The 21,374-nt window shown below is 34.7% G+C and overlaps 1 protein-coding gene across 5 annotated transcripts; it reads left to right on the top strand.

Moving 5' to 3' along the window:
• Positions 1-333: 333 nt before the first annotated feature.
• Positions 334-21,144, top strand: LOC141844071 (ATP-dependent DNA helicase Q-like 2). 5 transcript variants are annotated; one of them, XM_074732064.1, is made up of 21 exons: positions 334-421; positions 838-1,058; positions 2,200-2,346; positions 2,424-2,639; positions 3,321-3,425; positions 3,514-3,618; positions 3,706-3,828; positions 7,445-7,533; positions 8,762-8,802; positions 8,878-8,907; positions 14,274-14,326; positions 14,390-14,467; positions 14,542-14,607; positions 14,795-14,861; positions 14,979-15,032; positions 16,637-16,744; positions 18,510-18,589; positions 19,158-19,236; positions 20,536-20,750; positions 20,819-20,917; positions 20,948-21,144. In XM_074732064.1, the coding sequence occupies exons 1-21, from the start codon at positions 355-357 to the stop codon at positions 21,011-21,013; spliced, it is 2,109 nt and encodes a 702-aa protein (XP_074588165.1). In that variant the 5' UTR covers positions 334-354; the 3' UTR covers positions 21,014-21,144. The 5 variants fall into 5 exon arrangements, with proteins under 5 accessions (XP_074588165.1, XP_074588164.1, XP_074588163.1 ...); XM_074732063.1 differs by having other exon boundaries at positions 8,762-8,798; positions 8,874-8,907; positions 20,819-21,144; XM_074732062.1 differs by having other exon boundaries at positions 20,819-21,144.
• The last annotated feature ends 230 nt before the right edge of the window (positions 21,145-21,374 follow it).

Raw genomic sequence — 21,374 nt, 5'->3', positions numbered from 1 at the left:
AGATAAAATAAATGGAGAATTGCATTTGTATGAAATTATTGATTTATTTTTTAATTAAACATAAGCATAAAATACTTATTTAAAAGAAATTTAAATTATTGCTATAGAACAGACGCGTTATTTGACATAAATCATTAGTTTGTTTGAATTTTAGATAATTAATTTTCAGAAGCAAAATATTGACAAATTAGACATTTTTGCTAATTTGACTCGTTTGTCAGCTTCGATAGACCGAGTTGGATCCTCGGGTTGAACGATTTCAGGCCGGCCCGGTTCGGCCATTCGGGAAACCAAAAAGCAACGGGCGACGGCTGGGCACCAATCGACCACGAGGCGAGACCCGAGAGACGCTGAATGGGAGCCGCCGACGTCGTCGCAGAGGAGCTCCTCTGTGTCGAAGCCGAGCTCCAGGACGTCCAAGGTATCCTCCTTATCTTCTTTCTTCCTGTTGGCTTTGAAACTCATCTAGGGCATTTTCAGACAAGGGAACGTATAGGATGCCTGAATGTCTGCTTCCTTTGATCGTCAATTTTGTTCATTATGTTTTATTTCGATTTTATGTAGTTCGTGTTCTTTTTTTAAATATCTTGGGGAAAGGACTTATTTGTGTTGAAGGTAAATGTGATTATCATTTATAAAAGAACCGTGAAGTTTTCAGCGGCAAATTAGGTTAAGCATGCTTTAGATTCCTACTGGAATGATCATCATATACAGCAAAGACATTTGAAAAGGAACAACAGTTATAGAGATCTCTACACATTGCTTTGTGGGCATGCACATTCATATCGGAGTTATATGTATTGATTCTTCTATTTACTTGGGAATTTGATTTCTCAGGTCAGATCCAAGCATTGCTTGATCGCCAAGTAAAGTTGTGTGAAAGACAATCTGAGTTGAAGGCCTTGTTGGAAGAATGTGAAGCATCCCAAGATGCAGCACATGACAACAGTTCAGTTTCTACTGATGATTGGTCTGCTGCTTTTGAATGGGATTCCAGAGCTGAAGATGTTGCGTTCGATGTTTTTGGCATTACATGTTATCGAGCAAATCAACGAAAGGTCTGCTATACAGTGCATTCATGCTAAAATCATTGGACCTTTGCTTGTTTATGCTAGTTGAGCATAAATCAATCTTCCAAGTCAAATATTAGGTTATTCTGATGATAATTTCTTGAAAGACCACAGATGATTGATATTAAGTTTCACACATACACATACAAATTAGGATTATTCTTTTTGATATCAATTCATTAAATTGTAAAAATATTGGTTCAACTAAAGGATGCTAAGATGAGAAGATACAAGTGGAAGAATACACCAATACATTAGAGGCAAGGCACAATAACACCGATGTACACATCTAAACATTTGTGTAAGCAAGTCTACTAGTATTTACTTTCTTAAAAGAATTAATGATATCAAGGCATATTACAATCTTGGTATATAACAATTAGTTTATTGGCAAAGTACTATTAAAAAAAACTGAAGGTGACAATAAGTACTCTAGCAAACAAATATGCTTTTCTTTTGTAAGTGGATTAGAGCAATGAAAGTATAACCGATCACATATTCAGTTAACCAGAATAGCAACATTCTGTAACTGTGGAATTTTCCAAAAATTCCAAAAATTTTGAATATAACAATTTTTTAATGATGGAGTTGAAGAAGTATCTAAAATGCATTGAAAATATTCCTACAGGTAAGTTATTCAACAAGCAATTTGATAGTCTCTGGTGAGAAAATAAAAGCCATTTTGAAGTATTCTTGTATAATTCTGAAGTAATTTTACCGTTTCATCTTTTGATGCCCCCACAAAGTTGTGATATGTATCTTATTTACGATGTATTCATCTGCCTTAGCTGTTGTTTGCTGCAACAGATGTTCAACTTTAAAAGCAAAAGCAATATGTTCAACCTTAAAATCAAAAGCAATATAAGATGTTTCATTAGTTGATGACTTCTTCTAGCCTATTTGGGCATGATGTGATTATCATGAAAATACTCTACTGGCTAGTTAAAATATCTTACATTACTTGTTCATAGATTACTTCCTTGTTCAGAAGCTTTAAGCCGATTCTTCATCCTCTTGGTTCAAGCTTTTAATAATTGCTTGATTGACATCTATATAAAAATGTTGGATGTATTTGAGCGAATTAGTAAAATACTTGTTTTTAGCTTATTTCATGCACCATTTCTACCAGATTATAAATGCTACCATGAGTGGCAGAGATGTTTTGGTTATAATGGCTGCAGGAGGTGGCAAGAGCCTTTGTTATCAACTTCCAGCTCTACTTCGTGGAGGGGTTTCTTTGGTTGTTAGTCCCTTACTTTCTCTTATTCAAGATCAGGTGCTCTTAGTTTGATCAAAACAAAGTTAAATTAGTTGTCATTCTTTTCAGTTATTTTTTACATGCATCATTTTCAGGTTTTAGGACTCACTACTTTAGGTGTTCCAGCCTACATGTTAACTTCAACTACTAGCAAAGAGAATGAGAAACTTATCTACAATGCCCTTGATAAGGGAGAATTGGAACTGAAACTATTGTATGTAACTCCTGAAAAAATTTCGAAAAGCAAGAGATTTATGTCTAAACTTGAAAAGTGCCATCGTGATGGATGCCTTTCCCTCATAGCAATAGATGTGAGTAGACTTTCTGGTTCTATATAAATCATTTCGGGTTCCCTTATAGCAATAGATGTGAGTAGACTTTCTGGTGCTATATAAGCCGTTTTGGTATGCTGCTTTAGATTAGCTGTTTTAGATTATTTGGTCGAGATTCTTAATTGTTGCTCCTTATAGTCTATCTGATTTATAATTAATATTTTTCAGCAGGAAACAATTCTGGTGATGAATGTCTGTTGTTTCCTTGGTTGTAATCAACACTAAATGATTTACTTTGAAGGCAGGATTAATGCTTTTGATCTTCATAAATTTATTTAATTAGATTGTAGAATTAGTTGTATTTTTCTTTAGTGGATTTTTTAGTAATTAAGAATTTATGTTACTCAAGCACACCATAAACTTTGTGATAGAGTAACTAAAGCAATCTACTGTGGTAAAACTTTGTACATAGTAAATTGAACGCCCAATAAATTTTCAATTGAATGACTCAGATTTTCAATCACATCCTTATTATTTCCTTACAATAATGCTCACATTTGAAAGTCCTTGCATGAAATAACTACACTGTTTTCAAAACAACTCCTTTTAATGAGTGCATAGCTCTCCATGTCTTATTTTGGTTCTTGCATAATTATGAAGTATTAAATGCATGTTTTGAAAGGGAGAAATGATTTTTCTTCCTGGATTTTCATCTAACAGGAGGCACATTGCTGTAGTCAATGGGGCCATGATTTTCGACCTGATTACAAGAATCTGGGAATCTTGAAAATTCAATTTGCCAATGTTCCTTTGATTGCTTTAACTGTAAGTGTTTTTCCCATTTTATTTTGATTTTATTTGTATGGATAAACTGATATCCTTGACTTGTGGAATAAGAAATTGTGGTTTATAGGCAACTGCTACTTATAGGGTTCAAGTGGATCTGATGGATATGCTGCATATTCCAAAATGTGTTAAGTTTGTCAGTACAGTAAACAGACCCAATCTCTTTTACAGGGTATGACTTGCACTCAATTAGACCATTACATTATTTTCTTTTGTGACAACTTGGGTAATCTTAATTTCTCAAGCATTACATGTATAGGTAAGAGAGAAATCATCAGTTGGGAAAGTAGTCATTGATGAAATTGCAGATTTGATACGAGATACATATTCAAAGAATGACTCTGGGATAGTATATTGCTTCTCTAGAAAGGAATGCGAGCAGGTGTGTGGAGCCTTTCCTTTCATGTCATTGATGTTGCATCCATTGCCTAATGTTTGTGCATAAACTCAAACCTCTATCATGGGCCAACCATCAGAAGCCTATGGTTCCCACTACCCTAATCATGCATCAACAATTATACTTTTTATCGAGACAATTTTCTTCCATTTATAATGCTTCTTAGATGATATGTACCGGATCAAAAGGAAATAAATTAAACTGATATAGTTGATATACCACCAACAGATAATACTTTTAGATATTGGTTATGAACCATTTACATTTATGTTTCTATGTATTCTTTTCTAGTGAATTAGGTGTTTACAATACCATGTCTATGATGTGTCCGTTTGTGCAGAACCCAATTTAATATTTTCCTGGCACTAGCCACATGTGTGATGTTGGAAATTTCCTTCCATTGTATTGGGTTGTACTGAAAAGAGTATTAAAGAATATATGTTACTCTAGCTTAGGTATATGTATCTGACACGAGTATGTATCTAGGTGTCAAACATTTCACGCTATCAAGTGGAAATATGGATCAATGCAGTCTAGGTTTGCTATATAACTTAACCTTACCAAGATCATTTTTCATCAACATGGTTATAAGAGTAACCAAAGAGTTCTTTGAAGATAGAGATAAGTTAAAAATTTTCAACTGTTGCTTACCTATGGGGTTATCATTATGTACCTTGCACCTTCAAGATGTAGAAGTCAAAAGGGAGATGCAAAGGAGAGGTGGTTGATGGAAATATGGAATGAGTAAAGATAAGAGAGGCAACATAACCAAAGCCAAGGGTGCTGGTCCAAGAAGAGAAAATCATAGCTTACCTTGCATGAATCAAATATTGAATCTACACTAGTAGAAGCGAGATTGAGGGAAATGAGGACTGATACTTGCTCAAACTCATAAAGAAGACACAATAAGGGAGTCAACATAGTGTAGTTAGAAAATCAATAGTGATTATCCATTTATAATTTAGGACCAAGTTAATTTTACTTTATTATAAATATGATATTTTAAATATACATTAAAATGTACAATCATCCAATTTCTATAAAACAATGCATGCGAGGTGTGAGGTTCGAGATTCTCTCTGACTAACTTAGACTAACCAATCTATTTCTTTGTTCTTCTCCTTCCTTCCACACTTGAACAACATAGGTAGATGTGCTAAAGGACAAGTGGGGCTTGACTAGTTCCCTCAATTGTCGGAGGGTCCCTCCTTGCTATCTGATAGAAATCCAGTGTACTATATCTCAAAACTAGGCACCTGCATATCAAAACCAATTGTGGGCAATACTCTTAAGCTCCTTAAGGAATCATTGCATTCATGTGGAAATATAAAAATTGGGAGTGATCTTACAAAACAAAAGGCACAAGTGAAGTTAATGACTACATCAACTATTGGCTTGAGTCTAGTGTCTTACATTTCTTCCATGTCACTAGACTAAGGCAATGACATCCAAGGAGAAGGGTTGTCCACATGCCCCAACCTTCCACCAACATCGTGGAATGGATTGCTTGTGCCATTACCTCATGCTACAAAAATCAATTTTCCCAAATATAGTAACCTTAGATATCATATATCCCCTTGGTAGGCTTAGCTGGTGTGGATGCTACTTTCTCTATCAATGCACTCCTAGAGAATTAAAGTTGGTGTGACATCACTTTAAATGGTAATGCATAGGTACGGTTCAAGTAGTTGGTTGTTGATAGTGGAAAGATGTCAAGGAAACTTGTTATCTGTAGTTTGACTCTACCGACCAATGTGGTATATTGGCGACCTCTCAAAATTTTGTCAAACTAATAGTGGGGTAGAGTACTAAGAGACATTTGAATCGTTGCTTGCTCAGCCAAGTATTATGTTACCTTCTTAAATGTTGCAAATTTTTATTAGTGGGTTTTGAAGTTCCTTAAAGATTGAGGTAAATGCCCAAAGGCAGGGTTCCTCACTATTGAAATTAGGGAAAGTAGGAGAATCTTTTAGTGGTTATGTCAAAGGGATGGGTGCTAAAGTGAGTGTGTGTGTAGGAGAACGTTTTAGTGGTTATGTCAATGGGATAGGTGCTAAAAAGTGTGTGCGGTGTGTGCGCACTTGCGTGCCTGCCTAAAATGCTAATGTGAGGCTAAACTGATTGCACCATTAATCCTATTAATACTAGTACTTTTAACATTCCTAGAGATTATGCCATATAAAGTAGAGAAACTCTTGTAAGGAAACTATCAATTAGACACGCCAATACTAAAATTTTGTAGTTAATGAAGATGTAACCAATAATCCCTTTGACCTTAATGAGTGAAGCTTTGGAGGTAATTGAGTATGTAGGCTGTAAGCAAAGACTAGTAGTGGTTGTGCTTACATCTTAATAAGTAAGGTTGTGCTGACATCCCATGAGAAACAGTTGTGTTTACATCCCAAGAGGAATGGCTGTTGACCAATTGTCCTCGTAGCTATTTCAGGGTCGAGTTGTTAGCAAAATCGTGCTTCCTTTCTACTTGTTCAATGTTATGTAATATGTCGTGATCAAAGTCATGCTGCTGAGGAGTTACGAGAGTTAACTTACTTGACCATATCCTTGGTAGCATCAACAATATCTAATTATTGTAGTCATGCAACAATTATATTTGCTATGTCATCATCCATTGCTCCACCTCCCACTTAAAAAGTTGGATGATGAATTGATGATGCTTCAGAAACACTCTATCATCATAGGTGGTGGATCCTATTCTTAAGCTATTACCAAAAATAAGACGATGAAGGTGACCACATTATCTATCCTTGCTACATTGGGAAAGAGGTGCTTGGAAGCAGCACATACATGCCTTCAATGCATACAAAGGCCACAACCTCCCACTTCCTCGTGACAACATTTGTTAAAGGAAGACCATCGAGAAGGAATAGTTAATAGATGCAAAATTGATCTGGAGCCACTTTCACCTAGTTGGGAGGTGGAAGATCATAGCAGAGGTATGTTGTAGTTAATGATAGGTTGTTGGCTAAAGGCATGACGGAAGTAGGGGCCTAACAGTGGAGGAATCACGATGGGAAGTGGTGTTATGTAGAAATCATGCTCAATTTGCAATTATGGTAGGGCTTCTGTGTGGGTGATGAAGGCTAATAGCTTCTTGTGGATCACAGATGTCACACATTACACTTGATATATTTGCAGTGATGGCATGTCATTACATGGTCAGGAATGAGAGAGAGAGAAACGAAAAAATGTGAGAGAGATGAGGGGAGGTTGATGGCCTCCCCTAAGGGGGATACTTTCTTTTGGAAAATACTAATCCTAAACGGGTGACTCGGATACCATGTTGAAATTAGAATAATTTTGTATTTGTTATGTTAACGGGATAATCATTACAATCATTACATGCTTGTGTGTATATATATATATATATATATATAACTTCCTATACAATGTAACCAAATTGATGTTGAATTGTAATAACTTCCAAGTCAGTAGATTTGGTTGAATTAGAAATTTTTTTATTATCTCATAGTAGTTTATGTTTAGTTTAACCCATTGGTTGTGAACTTGTGATTCATTTTGGTGTCACATTGATTTCAGTTAATTAATGTTCATCTACATGTAAATCCTTATTGAGATATAGGTTGCAAAGGAATTACGAGGATGTGGAATTTCAGCAGCTCATTACCATGCTGATATGGATGTAATTGCTCGTGAAAAAGTTCATCTGCGGTAAATCTTGATTTCTCTTGGAAAATTACTTATAATCAGAATTGCAAATTTCCACCTCCCATTTGAGAAGAAAAAAATGAAAACAAAAGAAATGAAAGACCTCAGTGTTTTTCTCCTTTTCACCTCCTAGTTCTGTTGTTCTTCTCTGTTTCTTTGGCACTCTGTTCTAATAGTCTGTGTCAAAATTTCACTGGGTTTTGTTCTTTGCTGAGTGTCAAAATGGAAGCTATGATAGGCTGTGAGAGCTTGCTCAAAATATTAAAAAGATAAATACTGATGGCAATTTCATGTATAAATAGAAAATGATTAATTAGAACCTGACCAATGAATGAGCTACTTGAAGGGAAATCTTGTTTGTGTTAGCTTTCATTATACATAGGAATAAAAGTGAAACTATGAAAAACCATTTAGATAGAACGGGCAGAGTCAATGCATACTCTTTCATTGACTAAACAAAACAAATGTTTGTCATACAAGAAATATGATTTACTTGACAAACCAACTGGCATCAACATGGTTATAATAATAGGATATTGAAATGGCAAGTAAAGCTCAACACTTTAAATATCTGATATGAGTTTTGGCAGGGTAATTTTAAGTCTTCACTTACAGATGCCACTTTATATTGTTGAAAATAGTAGTTGGAAAGGAAAATATAACTAGATCAATTAGAAAGGAATAATTATACCATACAGAGGACTGTAGCACAATAATCAATTGAGGAACACTCTTGTTGGACTAAATTATATCTTCTAACACTCCCCTCAAAGAATTTGAACAAACTATATGACCAACTTGTTACACAATATAGAGAGGGAAGAGATTGCTAGAGACATAAATGTTGAGGAAAAAAAGGAGACGTGGGGAAGGGAGGCTGTGCTCTACATTTAACCAGCAGCCTCCCTTTGGGAATTATAGTGGAAAAAGCATGATTAGACTCCATCTGCTTGATAACTAGTTGTGAGGAAAAATATGACTGCATTAATTAGATATAGGATCATTAGATAACAGCTAATTGAGAAATATTATGGAACGAAAGACAATAAACATATTCTAACAATTCAAATGAATGCTAGCAAGCCATAATGGTTGCATCAATGTGCTTATGGTGTTGATCATATCTATTTTGCAAAACAATTTTGAAGCTCTTTCAATGTGATATTTTATATTAGTTTCATTTTTGCTCGGATGGTCATAGATGATCCTATCTCTACTTTTATTTGGGCAGTTGGAGTACAAACAAACTGCAGGTTATTGTTGCCACGGTAGGTTGCCCTGCAATTTTAGTGTTTCTGAGGTGGTTACGTCATAGTTGTGATGACTCATTGCGAATATTGCAGGTAGCTTTTGGAATGGGCATTAATAAGCCAGATGGTATGTTTGGAAATGGCATGTGGTGGTATTTTAGTGCTCCTTATATTTGTTCTTATTCTTGTCAGATTCATATTAATTGCATAGTTCTTACTATTTATATATTTTAATAGTTTAAGATGCTGTTCAGTATAATACTTATTTGAAATACTGGTCTGAACTCTTCAACCAAGTACTTGTGACCATATAGATGGATACTGATTAACATACTATTCAATTTGATGTAGATTGGTTTTGTTATATTATTGAAAATTTCAAAGGGCTAAATTGAAATACTAGAAAGTATCTAGACTTTTATGCAAAAATAATAACAGAACCCTCACCTCTTTTCCATGTGTGTGGGCTTCTTTTTTTACTTCCCTAACTGTAACTTTCTTTCTCATTCAAATCCTAAAATTTCTCTCACAGCGCCATTGTCTCCTTGTGATGCTGTCGTCCCTCTTCGTGACGTCGTCATCCCTCTTTGTAACGCTGTCGTCTTTCTCCACGATGTTGTTGTCCCGCCTTGCAACACTACTGTGCTGCCTTGAGACACTGCCACCCTTGCTGCCTCTTGTTGGACAATCTTTCAACGGAGGGAGCAACAAGTGGAGGCTCCTCTACTAGTCAAAATGTTGCTTCTGCACTGTCATTGTCTTGCTCCATTTTTTGCTAGAGTTTCCAACAAAGGGACCTTCGACCAATGGCTCCACAACAACTACTACTACTACCACCCTAGTTGCTACTAACACCCTCCTCTCCAAGCAACCTGAGGTTTAGAGTGACTTGCACCCTTCTACAGTGGAGCTTCGTTCTATTTGTTTACCTATAACCATCTTGTGCATGACTAAATTTACAACATGAATGATATTAGATAATTACGATGATAAAAAAAAGGATAAATCATTTATAGATTGTTTGATCATGAAATAGGAAATTGATAAATAAATTGTAGTGTATGTTTTTGCTTATCTCTAAAAAGAATTAATTTGGTGCATGATTGATAGAAAAATAAATTCCTTGAGATTTAAATTATGCTTTTATTAGGAGAACATTAGGGATAGATTCTTTGAGATTTAAATTATATCCTTATTAGAAGAAAATTAATTGCAATCTCATAATTACTTCTATTGCTTGATAATGTCTTCTATTTATTGCACTTGCTTTTTTTACATTTTAATTGTCTATCAAATTGTTATTGCTTTATTAAAATTACTGATTAAATTTTTAATAAACAATTTGAAAGTTGGAAATAACATAGGGAGACTTAGGGGAGTTCCTTCAAAGAAACTCAAACTATCATGAGAAATATAAGTGAACAAATAACATAATTAATTATGGCATCTAGTACATACAGCTGAATAATACGTTGACTTAATGCTCGTAAGAAGGTATGTAATTTCTCAATTAAATTAACAAGTATGCGGGCGTAACCCTTGTACCATACAACTTCATTTCTATAATTTATAAAAGTTATGAGATTATTTATGTTAGATTAAGAATATAATAAATTTCTATAATCATAAAGCATTTGTTCCACGCTCAAAAGGACTTTTAAGTCTTTTCGTGTGTTCATAGGCTCCAACCAAATTGCATGAGATGTTTTACTCACGGGGTGGATTGCAGTTTTTTTCTAGAGATGTTTTACTCACTGTTGTTTTTTGCAAAATAGTCCAGATACTTTCTAGAATTGCAATTTAGCCCGTTGAAATTTTTAATAATATAACAGATTTTCAGGATACTTGGTACTGTATATTAGTTTACTGCTCATTATCTTTGCTGTGCCACTGCTACATCAGTAAGTTATAAAATGGGACCTGCATTTATGTCATATGTGGGCTATTAAAGTCCTTTCATTTTTCTTCTAAAAAACTGAAAATCGACATGATTTCTAGAGTCAAAGAAGTTAAAACCTAGGCAATCTGCTCGTTAGATGGAGTTCCTGTGCTGTCAATGAGTTAGAAAAAGCATTCACCACTGACTATTATGCTTGATCTTGCAACGTATGTTTCTTGAATGTTCCTAAAAACATCAATATAATTGTTTGAATTTGAGTTCGAACATTGTATTCTTAGCGAATTCATTTCTTTTTGACATGATTAATTGGCTTGTTTTTGATGATACAAGGGGAATTTATTGGCTTAAAGATTTCATGCCTTTGTAGGAATGAGCATATTGATGTCGACGATGTCAAACTAAAGTGACACTCATGTGTGCAATTGAGTTTCTTATCAAACAGTGTTCATAAGAAAGCTCAAATGTCAATCAAAATTTACAATAAAGATGCAAAGATACTGCTGTAGCAATGATGACAACTGAATTAATAACTGTGTGAACAATAAAGTGCTTTGATCATTCAGTATTGAATTAATATTGTAGTTTTCAGATTATGGTGTTTTGATCTGCTTTGATCATTCACTATTGAACCAAATACACTCATCCTAGGATATCATTGGACCATCTAGGATAGACTGTAATAACCTATTAAGACCATCCCATAAGTTTTAGTTTACTGTCAAAGTTTGTGTGTCCAAATCAATCAACTGGTCTTCCCATTATAGGTTTGTCCATTGGATGAAAACTAACCATTACAGAAGAACAGAAAGTTGTCTGACTGGTATTTTGCCCACTGCAACAAAATTTTCTAATATCCAACATCTATTTAGATATGCCCCAAGCTTTGCTAGAGCTCTTGTTCACTACTTCCTAGACTTCTTGCTGAATCCATCAAAGCCTAAGCTAGCTATTAAGTTGATCTCTTCTGATTGCCTTCTGATTCCAGTCTTCAAGAACCATCTCAATTAGATGAAAGGACTGTTGGAGCAGGCCAACGGGGATTAAATTCTAAGCAGTGCTACTTTTTTCTTATGTTTTTTTTTTAATTACATTTTGTTGTTTGTTCAAAGAGAATTTATTTTTGGCCCCCTCCCTGAGTAAAATTATAATTCAATCTTCTCTATGTCTGTTGAATTATTCAGTGTGCTTCCTAAGCCTTTTTACTCTTCAACCTTCTCAAATTGCTTTAGACATCACCATTATCTCTTCTCAAACGACTTCTAATTTCCTTAAAATAATTCGTTCCTCATGTGTAGGTATGTTTTACGGTTCCCTTATGTTCTCCTTTTTCTTCTTATTACCATATGATTTGATTATGATATTTTTATTACATGTTCCATAGGTTATATCACCAACATAAAAACACCATAGTTGTAAATACCTCACTTCCTTATCATAAGATGATAATGTAGAATGCTAGATGAAAGGAAAAATTTTCTATGGAACAAAATCTTAATCTTCTACCTAATTAATCAGACCATTTAACCTTCATTTGTCAAATATACAATCATCTTATCATCACATGTGTATTGCATGCAATGAAGAAATCATTAGTTGCACCGGAGAAGAAACAATGTTAAGGTTAGTATTTTGTTTCTATTTTGCAAACTATAGGGTGGTACATATAATATTCTAAACTGAGGCAAAAATGCAAAAGTAGGTGAACTATGGTGATACACTAAAACTCTCTTTGTTAAACGGTTCTTGTTTAACTGTCCTACATAACATAGTGAGTGTGGTGAGCACCTTTTGAGAACTCAGTGATCAATCTACTAGGTCTGCGACGTCCTGTTTAGGCTAGAGCAATGATTACTTGTGAACTTCTTAGATGGTGAGAGACATTGATGGAATATAGGATGTTGAGTGCACTATCGAAACACTTGGAACCAGGAGGATTTGAGAATGGAACTTAGTGCCTTCCTTAGGAAGAGATACCTTGGGAGAGATGGGAGGGATCCTAGAATAGGTGAGAGATGGTTGTCATCTCAAGTTTTGTTCAAGTGTATTTTCCATCTTTGTATTCTGCCAATTTGATTCCATTGAAAAGGTTTGGGCCAAAACTTCTAGGAAGAGATGCTGCCTTGTGACTCCTTGTTAGATTTGCTTTCTCTTTCCTTTTGCTGTGTTTATCCATGTTCGTTTTTGACATTTGCATTATAATTCTTTATTTTAAAGTCATAACATGCACTCCTTAGCACTTAGCCAAAAATATAGCAAGCATACTAGTTTAACTTAAAGGACTAAACTTGCCTATCTAGGCTAGATAAAATTAGTCGACTAAATTGTGAGATAAGCTCAATTGTGCAGAAAAGAGTTCTAAAATATGATTTTTCATTGTAGTTATTCACACACAAGTCACCTCCTTTTTGTATGTGATATCGATCCTATAAAATAATATACTATGTATTGTATTTTATTGTTTGAATTTTGGATGATTGCAAATTATGCTACATAATGCATGGGGTATGATAATGTTTGGAAAAACTCAGCCAATCTAGATAGGGATCATCAAACGTTGATTTGATTCTTGTTGAGAAACACAGTATCATTGAAAAACCCAATGAGTTCAACAAACAACCAAAAAAACACTTTGGAATTGGCTGGACTCTGATGAAATTTTGGATTCAAAAGATTTGGTGCATTTTTTCCAAATTGGCCATGATTTTGGCAATTGACAATTTAAACTTGGTAATCATTCCGGACTACAGCAGGTAGGGTCTTTATATGGATGGCAACAGGTTTTTAGGTGGGTAGGGATTTAACTTCCCATCCCTGCATCTCTTCTTGTGTAGGGTGGTATAGAGTGGGGCAAGAAAGGTGAGGTATGTCAGCATAAAATACAACCTCCATTATTTCTTGTGCTGGGCAATCAGTGCAAATTGGAGCAGGGCAGGAGTCCCAATCAATAGAAGTTGATGCAGGGCCATCAAGCCAGTTCAAATTGCCATCTCTCATCATTCGAAGTTGAAAAAGAGTAAAGGCGAATAGTAGAAAATCAAAACCTAAAAAATTTATCAAACCTAGACTTCATGAGAGCTCTTCTGGGGGTGTAGCAGCAGCAGGCAACTACAGAAGCCTATTGTTTTAAGGGTTCTACTGAAGAGAATTGTTGTATATCTTCCCACTAATTATGCCAATTTAACCGATACTTAAGTTTTTTAAAAATTTAATAATACAGATTCTGTTTTTTTTTTTGAAAGCAAACGAGAATCTATTTTATTAACCTGTCAAGGAAATCACTACATTGAGTTTACACCTTCTGCCTATGGATTCTGATTTTAACCATGGGTAGGGGGCTGTATTAATTAAGCTTGTTCAATTTTTGATAGATCAAAGGTTGCTTAGTACAATCAATTTAGTCTCAGGTTTGGTATAGGGTAAAGTTTTTTTGAATGATCCCAAATACTTAAAAAAATTGACACAAAGCTTGGTTGTAGTGGTTTATAACTTTGTAACTTTCTCAATATTCGATGGTCTTAAATTACACAGTTAATTGCTACAAACATTTTCTGGTTCATTTAGAACTTATTGCTAAATCTTAAGCTTTATTGCAGTGAGGTTTGTTGTTCATCATAGCCTCAGTAAATCAATGGAGGCATATTATCAGGTAAGCTCACTTTTGTGTCCTTCACGGTAAGTATATCTTTTGATCAAGCATTACTCTTCCTAGGAGAGTGGTCGAGCTGGGAGAGATGGTCTTCCTTCTGATTGTGTTCTATATTATCGGCCAGGCGATGTCCCTCGTCAGGTGAAACTTTTGATTTCTTGGTATACTTTACACACTTTTCTTACAACTAAATAGCTACCATGTTCTCTAGACAGAGTTCCATGGTCTTTTATGAGAATGCTGGGTTGCAGAATCTCTACGACATTGTACGATATTGTCAGGTGGAGCACAACTTTATTCTATGTTCTACATAAGCTGCGTATGTTCAACTAGTCATTTTAAACCATACAGAAGGAAACTCTAATTGATGTTGTAGAATTCTTCTGAAAGAAAAGAAAGAACTGGACTAAAAAGTGTTTTACTCTAAAAAGAAATTTTAGGTTTGTAATATTATTTTTCCTGTTATAGTCTAGAAATAATTGCCGCCGTGGAGCTTTTTTCAAGCATTTTGGGGAACCTCCAAAAGATTGCAATGGTAAATTAATAACTTCGTATGCTTAATTAATACTTCCTTAATAGAATTACCAAAGTTATTATCTTCAAATAGCTAAACTTTATGCACCTATACTTTTCGTTGCTTTAAATTCTTCAGGAATGTGTGATAACTGTGGCCACGAAACTGAGGTTAAGGAATTGGACACATCCAGTATGCAGAAGATCCTTTTTTATGTTTCTCTTTCTATTGCTTTCGTTAGATTATTATATGGAACCTTATTAGCTTTTTCCTCTCCATGTGATCCTCATTTTGCTTACTTTTTTAATACTGCTCAACAACTCTAAGCGCACATCTCTGTTTCACTTTCACCATTATTTTTTATCTGCAACATCATGAATTTTGATTAGTGAGTTATTTTTTGATAATAGTTCAATGGTTTAAGCTTAAGATGTCAAACAATTTTGCAGTCCAGGTTGTATGTTAATCCAATTTTTTTTCTTGTGTTTTAAAGTGGTACTCTCTGTGAGTTTAAGAATGAGTTACATACTAGCAAACATGGATTGAAATTTCGAGCCGTATCGTGTGATACCGGAGAAAAATTTCGTTTCACTGACGGATCGACACTGGCATAGGAGTTCCGACCGGGAGACGCCTCCGGCGGTGTCGTGCGGCCTCGGCGACGCCACCAGAGGCGCCGCCGGGGCCCGATGATGCCACCGGAGGTGCTGCCCGGGCCCGACGATGCCACCGGAGGTGTCGTGCGGGCTTGGCGACGCCACCGGAGGTGTTGCGTGGGCCCGGCGACGACCGGTCGCACGTGTGGCCCGTCGCGATTTTTATTTTGTTTTTTTTTAAATTTAGGGTTTAATGAAATTTTAATAATCAATTCCTAGCTAGGAGATAATTTAAATAAACTTTATTAAAACCTATAAAATTATCTTATTATTTTTAAAGATATTTTATTTTTAAATATTTAGATTAGTTTTTTAATTTTAATTAATATATTTTATATTTTAAAAATACCAAAACTATACCGGCACGGTACAATACGGTACCGAAACTGTATCGTTTTAATCCGGGACCAAAACTTTGGTATGACTCAATATTTTAAACCTTGCTTGCAGGCCATTCTCATATAAACTTGATCTGCTTGCAGAGAGCAGACTTTAAAATCATTTTAGCATTTCAATACTTAATCTATTACTTTGTGCATTTCCATCAACATAACATGCCATTTCCATTGAGGTGAACTGATAACTTCTAGTATGAACTTAATGAAATTTAATATGAATGATTTTTATGCAAATCTTGTCCCTAAGCTTATTTTACTTGTGCTTACCATGTGGAGAAAACATATGAGTTAGATAAATTAGTTGCTAGAATGTTACGGTACTAAACTTGCTTAAGGTCTGAATTCAAAGCTAGAATTTACTTATGAGTCGACAAACTTCCTGTTGGAAACTTATTATTCAGTCTAAAGATGTAACTGCCCATAGTATAAATATTTTTGAAAGTATGCTGCCTGTAAAAGCACCTAGAGAATGTATTTCCATGAATTCTTTATATAAAATAGCATATGGTGCCTATTGAACATTACTGTACTAAAGTGAAACAAGAACATTTTCATCGGTCATCAATAGATAAAATATATGTTTCTATTAGATACAAAATGACATTGATATCTATGTATTCCCTCAAGCTTTTTGTATACTTAATATCATTTACTGTCCTGCAATGCCCAAAATACACGATTTCTTCTTTCTTTTTACTGGAATGACTAATTAATTGCTGATGTGTTTAATTATTCCATACAGATCATGCTAAGTTGATTATTTCATTGTTACATGAAATGCAAGAAAATGACCAGAGAGCAACAATGTTGCAATTGGTGGAGAGGTTTAAAGTGAAGATCAGGGAATTGGGTAGGCTCCCATTGTAAAGTTGTCTAATATACATTGATAATTGATGAAAATTTCATAACTAATGTTTTTACTCATAGTACAGTAGCGCTTATAGTTACATTAAAACAAGCATCTGAGTTTTTCACTGAAGAGCATGGATATTGTGAAACTAATATGAGCACAAAAAATAAATCATACAGTCAGTAAGGCTGTTTTCAATGAGATGTATCGGAAGAGCCCATAGGTACCCTATCTTGTTTAACATGAGAATTTTCTTGTTTGTTTCACCAAGGAACCTGTATCTGCCAATTACATAGGGAAAATATTTGAAATATTTTTTTCACATAGTGTGATAGTATAATACAAGCAAAAACTTTTATTGTGTAAAATTTGGATAGCACTAATATAACTTTTAGGTATTTTGTATCGCCTAATTAAATCTATTCATAGTGGTTTTCTTGAGTTTAACTTGCTTGAAGAGCCACAAACCTAGATGGGATGAGTTAGGTTGGTCAAAAAATCCCTGACCTGGTTTGTTCCAAGATATAAAAAATATCCCTATACTAGGAACAAGACTCAAAAAATTGAAACAAAACCAAAATTCAATTTCGTGTCAGATTGGGTTGTGTTTCAGAGATTTCAAATTTTTAGGGATTTTGGAATTTTTTAATATTATTCCCTCTGTAAATTTACTTTTTCCAGGGAATCTTGGGATTTTGGATTTTTTATTATTCACTGTAAATTCACAAAAGTAGAATATAAACTGTAACTCTCAGCAAAGTAACTTACAAATATTCTAGCAATGAAATTGTGTTGTCAATGTGAAAGAAGGAAAGTTTGGGGGGGGGGGGGGGGGCGCTGAATGCAAACAGTGAGATCGTGGAAGGTGTGAAGGATGTCAAAAGGAATGCACTTCATGTTGTTGACAAGAAGGAGAAGGAATGACAAAGGTGAATTAGTCGATCAGATGACAAAGGTGAATCAATTGATGAGATGACAGGTGAATCAATTGATCTAATGTGATCATGGGAGGCGGAACTTGAAAGTGGAGTGGAATGGGCGAAAACCATGTAACTCCCCCAAAATAAACATTTTTAATTAACTATATTAATTAACACTATTTATAGCTTGATAATTGATAACACTTTCAATTAACTATATGGTATATAATTTAATTAATATGAAAGGGAGCCTTGGCGCAACGGTAAGTTGCTACCGTGTGACCTGGTGGTCACAGGTTCAAGTCATGAAAATAGTCTCTTGCAATGTAGGATAAGGTTGTGTGCGGTCTAATTTGGTCCGACTCTTTCTCCGGGACCCGTATTGGCGGGAGCTTTGTGTACTAGGTTGTCCTTTTTATATAGTTTAATTAATATGATAGTTTGGTTTTTTTTGGAGTTTTATATAAGAATAAAAAAACCAAACATGAACTACAAATACAAAATATTGAATACTTGAAACTTGACTAGGAACCCGACAAACCCTATATTTTTTGGGTTGGTTGAGTTTGATTTTTCAGCTCTATCATTTTTTTTACCCACTCTGTTAGGCATTTCATCTTTAAAGATGTTTCTTTCTAATTAATAAAAGAACTCTAAAAGTTCTATGTCAAAGCTAACTATGCCGAGTGAAATTTTTGGTAAATGATTTGGTGTTCTTTATTTAGTCAAATTTCTAAGTTTTGACGGATTCTTTCATTAACACTCGTTATATAGTCATTCCACTGTTGGTTTTGGACATTTGGATTGTGTCACATTATTATGTGAGAGTACAATTACATGATCAGGTACTTCCAGTCCAGCTCCTAATCTCAAGAAGGAAGAAATCGAGCAGTTGATTGTTCAGCTTTTGTTAGATCATGTGTTGGTAAGATGATTAACTTGGTATTTTTTATCTCATTCTTCTACAATTCTTCAAGCAATAATGATAACAATAGAAACTGAACAATGACATTCACAAAGTTTCAGTAGAACATATATTTTTTACTTTTCCTTCCACCATGCATTTGAAGCACCTTTATATTTGGTTTCTTAATTTGTAAATAATGTGATTTATTTCTTAGTACGACCATATTATGTGTTGATCGTACATTTGAAACTTCCAATATGCTCCTTTGAATCAAAACATCTAGTGATGCATTATCAGGTGCTACATTTAAAAAGCTGGTATCTTGTTCATGCATTGGTGGGGAAGTTGACTAACTGCATCAGGTCCTACTGACTACGTGAATGCAGTATGAATTCAGATTGTAACAGGGAAATGATCGATCACATTTATTAATGTCAGATATTATTATATGAGCAAGTCAATCAAAGAAAAAGTCTAGAACATAAGTCTAAATGATGAAGACATTTTCCCCCCTTTGCTTCTAGTAGTACCATTTTGTCAAAGAATGACTAGTATTAACCAGCGATGACTGCCTTTTCTTATACAGAAAGAAGAATTTCAGCATACAGCGTATGCAACAAATTCCTACATCGCGTTAGGATCATTGTGGACGACGGTATCGCAAGGTGACATATCCATCATCTTTTGTCCTTTTGTTAGTCAATAAGTTATCAAGGCTAATTTTGTAAGAATTAACGTATTTGAGAAAAAAAGGACAGGTGCTTTAGTCCAGGCTAATTTTGTATAGCTGAATGATTATTCTCAAGAATTAAAGTATTGGATAAAAAAAGGACAGGTGCTTTAGTCCTCTCTTGAGTCTATTGATTTATTGGTATAAGTAGTTTAGTATGTCTACCACCAGTAAGTTTATGTAGTCATATATGCAGATATTACGGTAGAAGAAAAAAAAATCTAGATTCTTAGTGCCATGTTCACTTTGTGTACTATTAAGTTCTTGAAATTAGTATTTACTAAAATATTCCCAAAGCATACTAAAACTTGTTAAAGATTTGATTGGATGCACACTTTCCCAAAAGCTTATTGATTGTTCCCTATTTACTTGGGGTGATTTTTGTTGATTTCCACGGAAGGGGATACAATTTGGGGGAATCCAAGCTAAAATTACTTGGGGGTGAAATGGGTAGTGAAGGGCCCTTCCACACTTGGAAGTAATTAAGTTTTTAACTTATTTTCTCTCTCCCTTCCTTTCAGGAATCTGCTCCTCTCTGATTCCTTTGTCTTTTTTTTTTCCCAACACAGGTAGAGAAATGTCATACGTTAGGGTTATGATCTTAAACATGTTTCTCACGGACTCATGGTCAAGATGAACAAAACATGGTCCATGGATCAAATTACACTGGTAACTTTCTTTATATAGACAAAGTTACCACAATAGAATATTGACATCCTCATTTTTGAGTGGAAAAGGATGAATACTTCCATTAATTTAATGGTGAATTCATCATAATCTGATAATCATAATTAAAATAAAATTTGAAATTCACCTAAACTGCACCAGGAATAGGAATGGTTCAGATGCATGCGCTAATGCAATGGAGAAATGAGCTATCAATCCGATGGAAATCCCATCTTAGTTATGTGATCATATTTTTTTCTATCCTAACTAGTTGATTTTCTGATTTGACTTGTTAGAGTAAGCCAAGATGAATATACACATCATCAGATGAGTGATGAGATGTTAATTAGTTCCAATTATGTTGCCATTGGGTGATGCTCCCTGTATTGGTTGACCTTTGACGAGGTCAATTTGATAAAGTTGATGCCAGTATCTATTGTTGTGATTACTTGGATAAATGTATAAATTTAGTCACTTTATTCTACACGAAGGGCAAACTATTAGAATTCAATTAGTAATCTCGATCTATACAAACTCTAGCATAACTTTTCCAACTTTCATTCTATAGGAAAGAAGCAAGTTATACTTGAGATTAGTACTAGACAACATGGTAATGACATGCCAAAAGGTGCTAAGCGCACCCGAGCGTCTGGATTGGAACTCATACTTGATGAGCTGCGAAAAGAACTGTCCTCAAGTAATGCAGGAGTTTTACCTCATGCTATTCTATCTTCCCAGCAGATCGGCACACTGGGTGCCCAGAAACCAACTTCCTTGGCACATGTAAGATCTCATGTTGCTTTATATATGAGAAGAATTTCTCTATGTTACTATATCTTGTTTTTTTGCAGCTAGAACAGTTAATCGGCAAAGGTAAGACCGGAAAGTACGGCGAGAGAATTATTGATTTAATTCAGGAGTACCTGAAGTCAGAGCAGCCTGATGATGGTGCTGCTGGTACAGCCAAAGCCACTACACAGGAATGCAGTAAAAAACAGAAGAACAAACATGTTCTTCTTGTCGAAAGCAGTGAAGATGATCAATGAAACAAGATGTTGCAAGTATATTAATGTTATTCCTTTTCTTATTTGTTAACTAGAAAACATATATCATCTTAGCTTTTTATCAATTCGGAACTTGTATAAATTCGATGCATAACTTCAGTCTATTTATACAAGTCTACGAAATTTTGCTTATGTTTTTCTACTTCTTGGTGCGCTTCAGTTGTTTAAGATGCAACTCATGCCCAAAGTTTTTGATGTTATGAAAAATTACTTGTACATTTTTTTTTAAATTTAACGCTTTTATAAAACTTGAAGAGAAATTCGAACCAATCACCTTCCATAACTAAATCCCATGAATAAGGATTTGATCACTTGATTTAGGAATATCTTCATAGAGTTTTTA

The sequence above is a fragment of the Curcuma longa genome, chromosome 13 (assembly GCF_044706935.1).
Source record: "Curcuma longa cultivar G26 ecotype Majalengka, Jawa Barat chromosome 13, ITB_CL_G26_1.1, whole genome shotgun sequence".
In the NCBI taxonomy this organism is placed as follows: domain Eukaryota; kingdom Viridiplantae; phylum Streptophyta; class Magnoliopsida; order Zingiberales; family Zingiberaceae; genus Curcuma; species Curcuma longa.
This window is presented reverse-complemented; position numbering and strand designations above follow the sequence as displayed.